Source organism: Lactuca serriola, chromosome 9, assembly GCF_051521515.1.
Source record: "Lactuca serriola cultivar US96UC23 chromosome 9, Lser_US96UC23_V15, whole genome shotgun sequence".
NCBI classification, from domain to species: Eukaryota; Viridiplantae; Streptophyta; class Magnoliopsida; order Asterales; family Asteraceae; genus Lactuca; species Lactuca serriola.
This window is the reverse complement of record NC_136416.1, coordinates 219,701,489-219,713,099: the sequence shown is the minus strand read 5'-3', so window position 1 is coordinate 219,713,099 and position 11,611 is coordinate 219,701,489. Positions and strand designations below refer to the sequence as shown.

The 11,611-nt window shown below is 31.6% G+C and overlaps 3 protein-coding genes across 3 annotated transcripts; all 3 read left to right on the top strand.

The window, feature by feature from the left end:
- The first annotated feature begins 255 nt into the window (after window positions 1-255).
- On the top strand, window positions 256-1,189 carry LOC145076580 (uncharacterized). The gene is made up of 3 exons (XM_079022404.1): window positions 256-431; window positions 521-535; window positions 724-1,189. Exons 1-3 carry the CDS (start codon window positions 256-258, stop codon window positions 1,187-1,189), a joined length of 657 nt encoding a protein of 218 aa, XP_078878530.1.
- A 1,484-nt stretch (window positions 1,190-2,673) lies between these two features.
- Window positions 2,674-3,332, top strand: LOC145076579 (uncharacterized). The gene is made up of 2 exons (XM_079022403.1): window positions 2,674-2,782; window positions 2,866-3,332. Exons 1-2 carry the CDS (start codon window positions 2,674-2,676, stop codon window positions 3,330-3,332), a joined length of 576 nt encoding a protein of 191 aa, XP_078878529.1.
- Window positions 3,333-3,768: 436 nt separating this feature from the next.
- Window positions 3,769-7,324, top strand: LOC145073871 (histidine acid phosphatase family protein). Its single transcript, XM_079020346.1, has 11 exons — window positions 3,769-3,970; window positions 4,517-4,604; window positions 4,698-4,991; window positions 5,088-5,246; window positions 5,330-5,470; window positions 5,560-5,616; window positions 5,731-5,869; window positions 5,968-6,072; window positions 6,143-6,333; window positions 6,638-6,679; window positions 6,928-7,324. Exons 1-11 carry the CDS (start codon window positions 3,858-3,860, stop codon window positions 7,096-7,098), a joined length of 1,500 nt encoding a protein of 499 aa, XP_078876472.1. The 5' UTR covers window positions 3,769-3,857; the 3' UTR covers window positions 7,099-7,324.
- Window positions 7,325-11,611: the final 4,287 nt, after the last annotated feature.

The window sequence follows — 11,611 nt, the reverse complement described above, 5'->3', positions numbered from 1 at the left end:
CATCTTCTACACTCTCTCGTCCTATAGAAGAGTTTAGTCCCCATGATTTTGATGATGATGTTCCAATGGAAACCTCAACACAACACGTAGGTGCAAGTGAAGAATCTTCGGGACGTTCAAAAAATAAGGAAGTTGGTGGAAAAAAAAGAATTGGTGGAAAAAAAAGAGATGCAAGGGCATTAGAAGTTGAAGAGGACATTGTCAAGTTTGCAATGTCGTTAGTGGAAAAAAAATGAAAGAATTGAAAAAAGTGAAATGGATAAGGATGTTGATGCGTGTATGGAGAAATTGAACAAAATGGAATGGGGAGAAGAAGATGAAAGACACAAGACCGCTCTTTTGCTATTTGGTGAAAGTGCTGATGTTCGAAAAGTTTGGTTACGACTTTCGCATAGTAGTTGTGAGTCGTGGGTGATGGGTGCGGGTAGGAAGTATGGTTACCTTTGATAGGTGCGGGTAGAAAAGTTTGGATACTAGGTTTTTTTTTTTTTTTTTTTTTTTTTTTAATGATGTTTACTAGTTTTCTGGATCCTATGTTTGATGACTTTTTTGGATGATGTTTACTAGTTTTTTGGATCCTATGTTTGATGACTTTTTGGTTTACTAGTATTTTGTTATATAACGTTTGTTATATGAATTTTGTTACTTTTGATGTTGTTTACTCATTTTTTTGGTGCATTATTTTTTTTTTACTTTAACATGTTACCTAATTGTTTGTAATAGATCAAGTATGGTTTCTGATGGTGAAGTTGTAGCTTTTGTTTTACTTGTGTTTTATTGGTTGAGGTCAAACCGGCGCAGACTAATCAGAATTCATAGAATTAGAGATAACGATTCAAGCGGGTATGCATATACACAAGATTTGATGTACGGAGACCCTACACAATGTTTCGATATGATGCGTCTTACACAAGAGGCATTTGCATTATTATGCAACCATTTTACCCAAAAAAATTGGTTGCAATCTAGTAGGACAATAAGCATTGAAGAGAAGATGGCTATCTTCTTACATGTTATAGGACATAATGAACGTTTTCGCGCGGTTAAGGGAAGATTTCATCACTCCACACAAACGATTCATCAATGTTTTCACGAGGTCCTAACAGCAATGATGTGTTTTGCAAAAGAAATTATAGTACCAACCAGTGTTGCAAATATCGGCCTAGGCGGCCGATTAATCGGCGCCTAGGCGCTTGGCGGTCCTCCACCGTCGACGTTTATAGCTAATCGGACCCTATTATCGGACGTGGTCAAAATCGGTCAAAGACGGAGATTATCGGGTCTAGGCGGGTCTAGGCGCCCTAATCGGTAAAAAAAAAAATTTAGGGCAAAAGTGTCAAATTGTTAGAATTGCTACTAGGGTTCTTCTCACTCCATCGCATTCATTTCTTTTCTTTTTTGAAATTCTCTTTGTAGTATGAAGGAATGAAAGAAAGCATGAATTGAAGCTTCTAAAACGACGCCATCTTCTTCTTCGATGTCATCTGTCCCTCCTCCGACACCGTTTTTTTCTTCCATTCACGTCGTCGCAGTCTGTCAGTCGTCATCCTCGAAGCTAAACCAGTCTTCGCCTTCTGAAGCTTCTACAATCGTCGCCGCCTCCTGTGTGTTATATAGTTATATAGCAATAATCAGGATGGAATCATCGATCATGGAATTCCCACATATCCACAGCCTCCTGCTATTGAATCCCTTAACATTCACAAAGTTCCAAACGCAGTAGACAACAGGTTGTAGGTCCACATCTCTTCCTGATGCTATTAGAACCCATTGTTCATAACACTTTTTTCTCCCCATTTTATGCAGACTTGGATCCAAATGCAATTGTTGGTAATTTAGGTCTGATGTATTAGGGATCAAAAGGGTTTTTGTAATCATAGTATCATGTTATAATGTTATATTTATTAATTTTTAGTAACTTTTAAATAGATATAATGTTATATTCTTAGGATTAATGTTTTATTTATTAATTTTTTAATAATTAATGGTCCCCGATTAATCCCCGCCTAGCCGATTAATCCCTTGACCCCAGTCCACCGCCGAGCTACCGTCGAGCGATTTCTGCAACCTTGGTACCAACAACTCCTTAACATTCACAAAGTTCCAAACGCAGTAGACAACAGGTTGCAGGTCCACATCTCTTCCTGATGCTATTGGAACCCATTGTTCATAACACTTTTTTCTCCCCATTTTATGCAGACTTGGATCCAAATGCAATTGTTGGTAATTTAGGTCTGATGTATTAGGGATCAAAAGGGTTTTTGTAATCATAGTATCATGTTATAATGTTATATTTATTAATTTTTAGTAACTTTTAAATAGATATAATGTTATATTCTTAGGATTAATGTTTTATTTATTAATTTTTTAATAATTAATGGTCCCCGATTAATCCCCCGATTAATCCCCGCCTAGCCGATTAATCCCTTGACCCCAGTCCACCGCCGAGCTACCGTCGAACGATTTCTGCAACCTTGGTACTAACAACTCCTAACCTAACAAGACATAACTCGGAACGACATAGACGGTTAAAAAAATATTTTTTCCGGAGCAATTGATGCATTAGATGGAACTCTTGTACATGCGGTTGTACCTGTTGATCAACAAACTCGTTATAGAGGAAGAGGAAAAGGAGAATGTTTTCAAAATGTAATAGGAATTTGTGATTTTGATATGATATTCACCTTTGTTTGGGCTGGATGGGAGGGTATAGCACATGATTCAAGAGTTTTGAAAGAAGTTGCATTCAATTCGACTTATAGATTTCCATTTCCTCCACCAGGTTTGTAATCTTTATATAATTTTTATTATCTATCTTATTTATATAATACGTGTCATTATATAATGTGTCACATTCTTTTGCAGATAAATATTACCTTTGTGATGCCGCATATACAAACACTCGTGGGTTTATGGCTCCATACCGCAATACTAGGTATTGGTTAGCCGATTTTCGAAGAGGTAGACCTTTAACTAGAGAAGAAAGGTTCAATCATGCTCATGCACAACTTAGAAATGTTATTGAGCGTGCTTATGGTGTATTGAAGGCGAGATTCCCAATCTTAAAACAAATGACTCCTTATCTTTTTACAGTGCAAAGAGACATGGTCATTGCTTGTGTCGCGGTCCATAATTTTATAAGGAAATACAATATAGAAGATGACTTGTTTAGAAATTTTGAGGAGGACACTATGGTTACTCCTGACGTCCAAGGTGAGGGAATTGATAGAGAAAACATACAAGACATAGAATGGAGTCCAGAAGCCGTTGAATATATGCGTGTTTTGCGTGATCAGATTGCAAATCGACTACTTTCACATACTTTACATTAAATTATGTTATTTTAAATTTCATTATGTTTTTATTTGGATATTAAATTATTTATGTTTAATTTACATTTTGTATGACATTTTTTATTTGTGTGTAATTTAGATTTTGTATGACAATATGTATGTTTTTATAATCATTCAGCAATTTAATCCATCAATATATATAACAGCAGGGTAAAATGGTCATTTTTCATCACTCAACACATTCAGTCAGATGTACAATCAAACAACAGAATTTCTTACCCAATCATTACCCAGACAGACCTTTCTCAGTTAGCATTTTCTCAATCAGCAACTATCAAACGAGGCCTTACTAATAATCTGATTTATGTCACGAGATGTTGACGGAAGGAAGAATGAATTTCCACGTGTCAATATCTAACTGTACGGTTATGATCATCATCCATGTCGGTTTGGTGGGTCAGTTTCCTTTAACGCATAGATAGAATCCAAAAAGAAGTCCAGTTTGTTCGTTTCTCCTCAGCCTTCAACTTTCTTCTTTCCGGCGAATCTCGTCTGTGTCTGACAATGGCGATGGTGGCGAAGATAGGCCTCATACTACTGTTTTTATATCGTATTCAATTTAGTTCCTCTGCTGAACAACCGTTTGACGTTCGTCAACACCTGGCTACCGTAACACGGTAAACTCTTTACCCTTTCTCTGATTTCGTCACTCATGATCTAGGTTTCTCATTTGTTCAGCTTCAAAGGTGTGATTCGTTTCGCAAATCAACAAGTGTACAAAAAGTAAATACGACACATACGGTGTTTTTATGTAAGAGGAATTTAATGTCGGTAGGTTTTGGTCTTACTTCCTTGAGGATATTTGAGATTCAATCAGTGCAATGATCTTATTGGAACAGTTAGGGTTTTATTAAACTTGAAATAACCGACGGAAATTGATTCGAAGAAAATAAAATTGGATTTCAATGGTTCGTTATTAGTCATAGTAGGAATTAAAGATATCCTAGCGCGAGTGACATTTTATATCCAGCTACTAGATGTATCCACGTTCACTAGTTGTTCAAGGGGGGAAATGTATCATATGTTGAGATTTCTATGCACAAGAATCACATTACATCTTAGTTTATCTTCGTATGTGTTAATGATGTTTACTGTGAGTGCACAGTGTATGTTTTTGAATAATCCCTTTGTAACTTATGAAGTGATTTATGTTTTGACTGCAGATATGGCGTTTCAAAAGACATGAAAGAAAATCCGTTTGTTTCATCAAACATCCCTGATCAATGTTCTCCTATCCACCTAAATCTTGTGGTATTTCCAATATCTTGTTTCTTCATATATCTTTCAACATTTTGTATGCATATCTGCTTACACTTTACAAACATTGTGTGAATCCTTTTGCAGGCAAGGCACGGGACACGTGCACCTACCAAGAAAAGGATGAAAGACCTGGAAAATTTTTCAGCTCAACTGAAATCTCTTTTGAAAGACGCAAAAGAAAGAGGGGCATCTTTGGAAAAACTTCCTTCCTGGTTGTGGGAATGGAGGTCTCCATGGAAGGGGAAAACCAAAGGTGGAGAACTAATAAGTCAAGGAGAAGATGAAATGTATAATCTTGGAATCAGAATCAGGGAACGGTTTCAACAACTGTTTAGTGACGAATATCACCATGATGTATATCAGATTAGAGCATCCCAGGTTTTCCTTCCTTAACCTATAGCTTGAACATGGTTTTTCTTTCTACCATATCTTATAAGTTTTAACAGTTTTATATCTGTTCTGAATATGATTTAGATTCCCAGAGCTTCAGCTAGTGCTGTTTCATTTGGAATGGGCATGTTCAGTGGGAGAGGAGAACTTGGAGTAGGAAAGCATCGAGCTTTTGCAGTTTTGAGTGAAAGTCGTGCAAGTGATATAATGTTGAGATTCCATGATTGTTGTAAGAACTACAAGGTACATAACTAAACCTTTTTTGTATTATGATATGATCATAATAAAATTAAAGATTGTTCCTAATTGCTTCCCTTTTGTTGCAGGCTTATAGGAAACAACAGGAACCTGCTGTTGATAAGCTTAAAGAACCTGTTTTAGAAGAGATAACACATTCATTAGCAGCACGTTATGGGCTTAATTTCACAATCAAAGATACCACCACACTTTGGTTTTTATGCAAGCAGGTAATAAACATGTGATGGGCTTCAACTTTCAACTGTGGAAATCATTTTTTGTATTTAATTAATAAATCTTTTCTTGTACTAAATTCCAGGAAGCATCCTTGTTAGACATAACTGATCAAGCTTGTGGTCTTTTCACTAATGATGAGGTACATCTGTACTCATATTCACACAATTATTAATTATTTTGCAGAAACTATAGTAGGATGCTATTTTTGTCAAATCCTATATACTCAAAAAACAAAAAAAAATGATTTATATAGGTGAGTCTATTAGAGTGGACAGATGATCTGGAAATGTTCATAGTAAAGGGTTATGGAAATGCATTAAATTATCGAATGGGAGTGCCATTGCTGCAAGATGTAATATTGTCCATGGAGCAGGCGATTAAAGCAAAAGAAGGTAATCACTAATAATTAGAAAATTCTATCATTTATTATTTATATGAATTATGAATTATGAATACACAGTTTATGTTGTTACTAATTTATTGTTTATAGAAGGGTATGCACCAGGGAGTTATGAAAAGGCAACGTTAAGGTTTGCACATGCAGAGACATTGGTTCCTTTTTCATGTTTGATTGGACTCTTTCTTGAAGGATCTGGTGAGTATTTCTTAGTTATTTTATCTGTATTTTATATAAAATTAAATTAATTATTTGTTATTATGTGCAGAGTTTGAACAAATACAAAGAGAAGAGCCGTTGAAATACCCCCCGAAACCCCCAGAGAAAAGAACATGGAGGGGAAGCAGAGTGGCTCCTTTTGCTGGGAATAATGTTTTAGTTTTATACAGCTGTTCCCGAAATAACACAAATAAATATTTCATGCAAGTTTTACACAATGAACAACCAATCCCAATGGCTGTAAGTCTTTCCCTTCATCTTTTCTATATTTGGATTATCTTCAAATTTCTTAACAATTTAATATATTTGATCCAGGTTCTTTTTTTGGCTAAACCATTAAGTCATTCTGTCGAAATTAAGTAAAAAAGAAACAGTCTGTGTATAACTGTACAGATTAAGTATTTAACCCATTAAGTTCATTAATTAAAAAAAAAAAAAAAAAAACAGCTCTTTGATCATGGTTGGCATATTTCGTCTAAAAAACAACATTGTTGCAAAAGTTTATATAAACAAACATTAAAACCCATATATCTTTTATACACAGGGATGCGGGGGTACTGATTTCTGTCCATTTGAAGTTTTCAAGGTAATATATTTCCTCTTGGTTTCTAGGGTTTCTTTTCGATGATCAGGTTAATGAGGGCATTTACGTCTTTTGCACATATGATAGATTGAAAGTGACTCCCTGTCCCATCGTTTTTAGGTGGGACAAAAAGTTGTGACATTGACATGAGTCTGAGTTTGATAAATGCGAAACAGAGTTAGTTGTGAGTTGTTTTGTCCTATAAATAGAATAGAGAGCAACATTTGTATGTTTTTAATTTGTTCCAACAGGAGAAAATAGCGGTGCCACATTTGAAGCACAATTATGATGAGCTATGCAACGCGAAGGTGCAAGAGCCGGAATGCAAGTCATATACGACTAAAATAACCGAAATGTTGGGTTCCATTTTCTCAGGAAAAACCAACAACGATGAAACATCATCACAGAAAGAAGAACTATAATAAATAAATTAATTATAAACAGATCACTTTTCTTTGCATTTATCAGTCAACTTTTGAAACTGGCATCGGCATGTTTTTTGTGGGACCATGTAACTAGTCAAGGTTTTAGCTTGTATGCCGGGAGTTTTAGGCTAGGGACTAATCTAATCCAACATTCATACTTCTTTTTTTGATGTTATATTTACATTTTGAATTTCATAAATCCAATTGTCATGTTTTCCACTTCTATCCAGTTTTATGTCTTTTTTTTCATCAGCCATAAATTGATCACCTCATGCATAGGTGTGGTATCTCCGTATTTGTTATTTGTGTTGATATTAATAGGAGATTTGCTAGAAGATGAAAGAAATCGTCTCTTAGAAACAAACAAAATCAGAGTAGATTGATGGAGGGAAAATATCTACCCCTCTCTATTCTAATCTAATAAAAGAATAGTTACGATGAACATGCCGGTTTGCCACGTGTCATTGTTTTATAAAGCCTTTTCTATTAATTTTTCTGCCATGTAACTTTTCCTATAAAAATTTGAAAATTTCTATTATAGCTATTATAAATGGTAATTGGTAATTTTCTTAAAATAAGAAATTGATTTTTTTTTCTTCCTCTAAAAAAACCAATTAGTTATTAAAAAAATGTTTATGTTATTACAAAAATTTAAGAAAGTTATTCTTAATCATTTATTACTTGTCAAATAATATAAAGAAATTGATTATCTACCAATTTGATTTTAATGGATTTTAGGCAATAAATCCGGTTGAATTTCCGTCATAGTTTCTCATTTTGAATACAATTTGATTTATTATGTCAATCCCTTTAAATTAGACACTAATTATTTCATCTACCTCCGTCACATATGCTTTGATTTTTAAAGTCATATTACTTTTATTATAGATTTATGAAATTAGGCTATGCATTTATATGTGAGGGGGTGTTTGGCGATCTTTTTCAACATCAAAAGTATTTTTGTAGAAGGATTCTTAATAAAATAACTTTTTGTGGAATGAAAAGGGCTTTTGTGTTAACTTTTCACAAAAAGTCAGGTTTTTATGACTTTTTGAAAGCCATTATTTTCTTCTGTGCAAAAGTCATTTTCAAAAGGACTTTTCTATTATCCAAACACTTTTTGTTTATTTTTTGACTTTTTAGAAAAATTAAAAGCCAAAAGTCATTCTAAAAGCAATCCCAACCACCCCTTTAATATAAATTTTAAAAATAGGTTAAAAGGATAAAAGTAAATGTTGGTCATTTAAGTTAAGTTGGACTCTAATTCTTTTTGACAGGATGGTAAAGCAAACAGGATATAACAAATTAGAGGAATTGAATTTCATTGTTGTTCGTCCACCAAATGTGTAATAAATCTTAATTTTTTTGGATTTCCTTTCAAAATTTTAATCCTTTCAATTTTTTTATTCAATTATGTGACGACTCGACAACACAATATATGAAGATATGTAACATGAACATTTTCTTGAGTTATAATCTTATTCCACTTTTATGTACATAGATCTATTTCAAATAAAATTAATATGAAATATATGTCGTTTATTTTAATGAATGTATACTTTAAGTATGTTAAGTAACATATCAGTTTATTATTAGCACAAATATAAATAATTAATATATTACAAAATATTAAAAGTAAAATAGGAGGAAAAATAAATTATATTCTTTTGAATAAGCTGATCATTTGTTAATCCGTAAGTAACAATTTTTTTTTGAAAAAACTCACCAATAGTTGGGTTAAAAACATTCACACTTAAACGTTCACATATAAATGATATGAAATCACTTGACAAAGAGATGCATGTTATATCTAAAAAATTTCAAATCTTTTATATTATTATATTACTTTTTTATTTTATATAAAAGAGCATTATTTTCATAATTATCTTTGCTTTCTAAATTATATTATATTTTAATTTTTAATAAAGCAATATTATTTCCATGATTGATTATATTTGTTTTTCCACTTTATTTAATTTTCTATTTAATTATACAACATTATCATATCAAATTAAAATAGTTATGATAATCAAACTCTATATAAAAATCACATTTCGTTAACATTTACTATTTTTATATATTATATGTTGTTTTAATTTGTTTACCATAAATTCTACGGATTCTAACCTAGTTTTTAAGTTCACTATGTTTAACAACTACAATATCATTTATCAGTAAATATATAAGACGAAAATGTTTTTTCTTCGGTGATCAAACTAAATTTGGTACTATTCATAAACAACATCATATTGCTGTAGTTTCTATCTTCACTATTTTCACATAATAAAGATTTATTTAAAAAAATGAACGAAAAGACTATGCTACTTTTGGTTTTTAAGCGTTTTTAAAATTTATAATAATGAATTCATATAGGGACAAGCGGCAATGACTCTTTTTAGGTCGGTTTTTTTTTTTTTTTTTTTTTTTTTTTTTTGTTTTTTTTTTTTGTTTTGGGGAAAACGATTTAGGATGGTAAGAAAGTTTTAGGTTTGTTAAAAAAAATTATTTTTTGGCTTTTTATTTTTTTATTTTTTTTATTTTTTTATTAATATCATTAAAGTCTCAAAATTGTTCAAAAATCAATATTTTTACCAAGAATTTGAGGTTTATCCGGTAATATTGCAAAAGGGAAATAGTATAAAAGACACTCAGTTTACATTAAAATTCTAATTTGATATGGTGTTTTTTTTTTTTTTTTTTTTTTTTTTTTTTTTTTTTTTTCAAATTTGATATTGTGTTTTTAAATTTGTTACAATTCTGACAACTTGACCGGTCAACCAGGTTACATACTGACATGACATGATGACGTGTCAGTTTTGATAACATGACATGCTGACGTGTCAAAATTGAATTTTTTTCCATAAAAAACATTATGTTTTTATTTTTTTCGATTTTGACACCAAGTTAATTTTTCCTTTCAATTTTGACACTACGTTTTTTTGTTTCAAATCGAACATCATTTTTTCCAATTTTTTCAATGTTGACAATTTTCTATTTGAAACCGTATAAATATTTTTTTGATACATTTAAACCGTATAAATATGTTTTTTTTTCAATTAAAAACCACAGTTTTGCGTAAATACAAGGTTTTTCTTTTACATTCAAACCATAATTTTATGTATAAATATGTATTAGTTATATAAAAACCGTATTTTATATTAAATACACAACTTTAAAATGAGTTTGGGGGTTTGGAGGCGTGTAGTCGATCAAAACTCGGATGTCAAGTTTGCAACCCGTGAAATTTTTACATCTTTATTAGAAACTTATGGTTAGTTTGATTCTCATGATATAACTAATACATATTTATACATTATGCTTTGAATGTAAACAACACAAACACTTTGTATTTAAATAAAAATATGGTTTTTAAATGAAAAAAATATATTTATACGGTTTAAAATATATTAAAAAAATATTTATACAATTTCTAATGAAAAATTGTCAACATTGAACAAAATTGGAAAAAATGTTGTTCGATTTGGAACAAAAAAAAACATAGTATCAAAATTGAAAGAAAAAATTAAACTTAGTGTCAAAATCGAAAAAAATTGAAAACTTAGTTTTTTTTTTTTTTGGGAAAAAAATTCAATTTTAACACGTCAACATGTCATGTCAGCATGCCACATCATCAAAACTGACACGTCATCATGTAACCGGGTTGACCGGTCAAGTGGTCAGAATTGTAACAAATTGGAAAACACAATGTCAAATTTCAGACAATAAAAAAAACACAGTGTCAGATTAGAATTTTAATGTAAACTGTATGTCTTTTGTGCTATTTACCCTATTACAAAAAAAAAAAAAAACAAACTTACATAGGCATCAGGTCTTATTACGTACACATTTAGTATAACTTTAACCACTCAACTTATTGGTACTTAGATAAATATTATCCTAGCTCACGTGAAAATTAGGGCCCGTTTCTTTAAGTCAGATTCAAGCTATCTCTCTAACTCACAATAAAACAATTTTACAAGAAAAGACAATTAAGACTTCGTCTAATACAGATGAACAATAGTTCCTAATCATTGATGTGCACTATAAAGCTTCATTTGCCCTGAGTCCGCTAGTTGACTTCAACCCTCTTAAAGTTTGTGTGAGTAAATAATTTATATTGAGTTGATTAGTTCTTTTTAAAGCCCAAAATGTAAAAGCAAGTATTTATCTTGTAAATATTCAACTCATTTTCTAGAATTGCAATCTTCAGTCAAAGGTGCTTGCTTTAACCTCATCTATCTCATGTTTCATTCTTGTTTGATTCTTCATTCATCAATTTCTAGAAATTACATTTCTTCTTTAGATTCTTCAAACCGCAATTAAAATTAGACGAAGAAAACATTTAACTTAAATATTAAGACCTACTTACCAAAAAGTTTGGCAAACCCTAAACTTTTTGCTAAGATTATCCTTGGTCCATAACTTCTAAATTCAAAAAGGGTATCCCTAGTGACTAGAGCTTGCATCATCAACTATTATATTTTGCTATACCTTTGTCTAAATGGGTATT

What these genes read in the sequence shown, in the direction of transcription:
- LOC145076580 (XM_079022404.1), top strand. Translation starts at nt 256, where the DNA reads ATGGATAAGGATGTTGATGCGTGTATGGAGAAATTGAACAAAATGGAA.
- LOC145076579 (XM_079022403.1), top strand. Translation starts at nt 2,674, where the DNA reads ATGATATTCACCTTTGTTTGGGCTGGATGGGAGGGTATAGCACATGAT. An exon ending in ATTTCCATTTCCTCCACCAG is followed by an intron (nt 2,783 to 2,865) that starts GTTTGTAATCTT and finishes ATTCTTTTGCAG; the next exon opens with ATAAATATTACCTTTGTGAT.
- LOC145073871 (XM_079020346.1), top strand. Translation starts at nt 3,858, where the DNA reads ATGGCGATGGTGGCGAAGATAGGCCTCATACTACTGTTTTTATATCGT. An exon ending in GGCGATTAAAGCAAAAGAAG is followed by an intron (nt 5,870 to 5,967) that starts GTAATCACTAAT and finishes TATTGTTTATAG; the next exon opens with AAGGGTATGCACCAGGGAGT. An exon ending in ACTCTTTCTTGAAGGATCTG is followed by an intron (nt 6,073 to 6,142) that starts GTGAGTATTTCT and finishes TATTATGTGCAG; the next exon opens with AGTTTGAACAAATACAAAGA.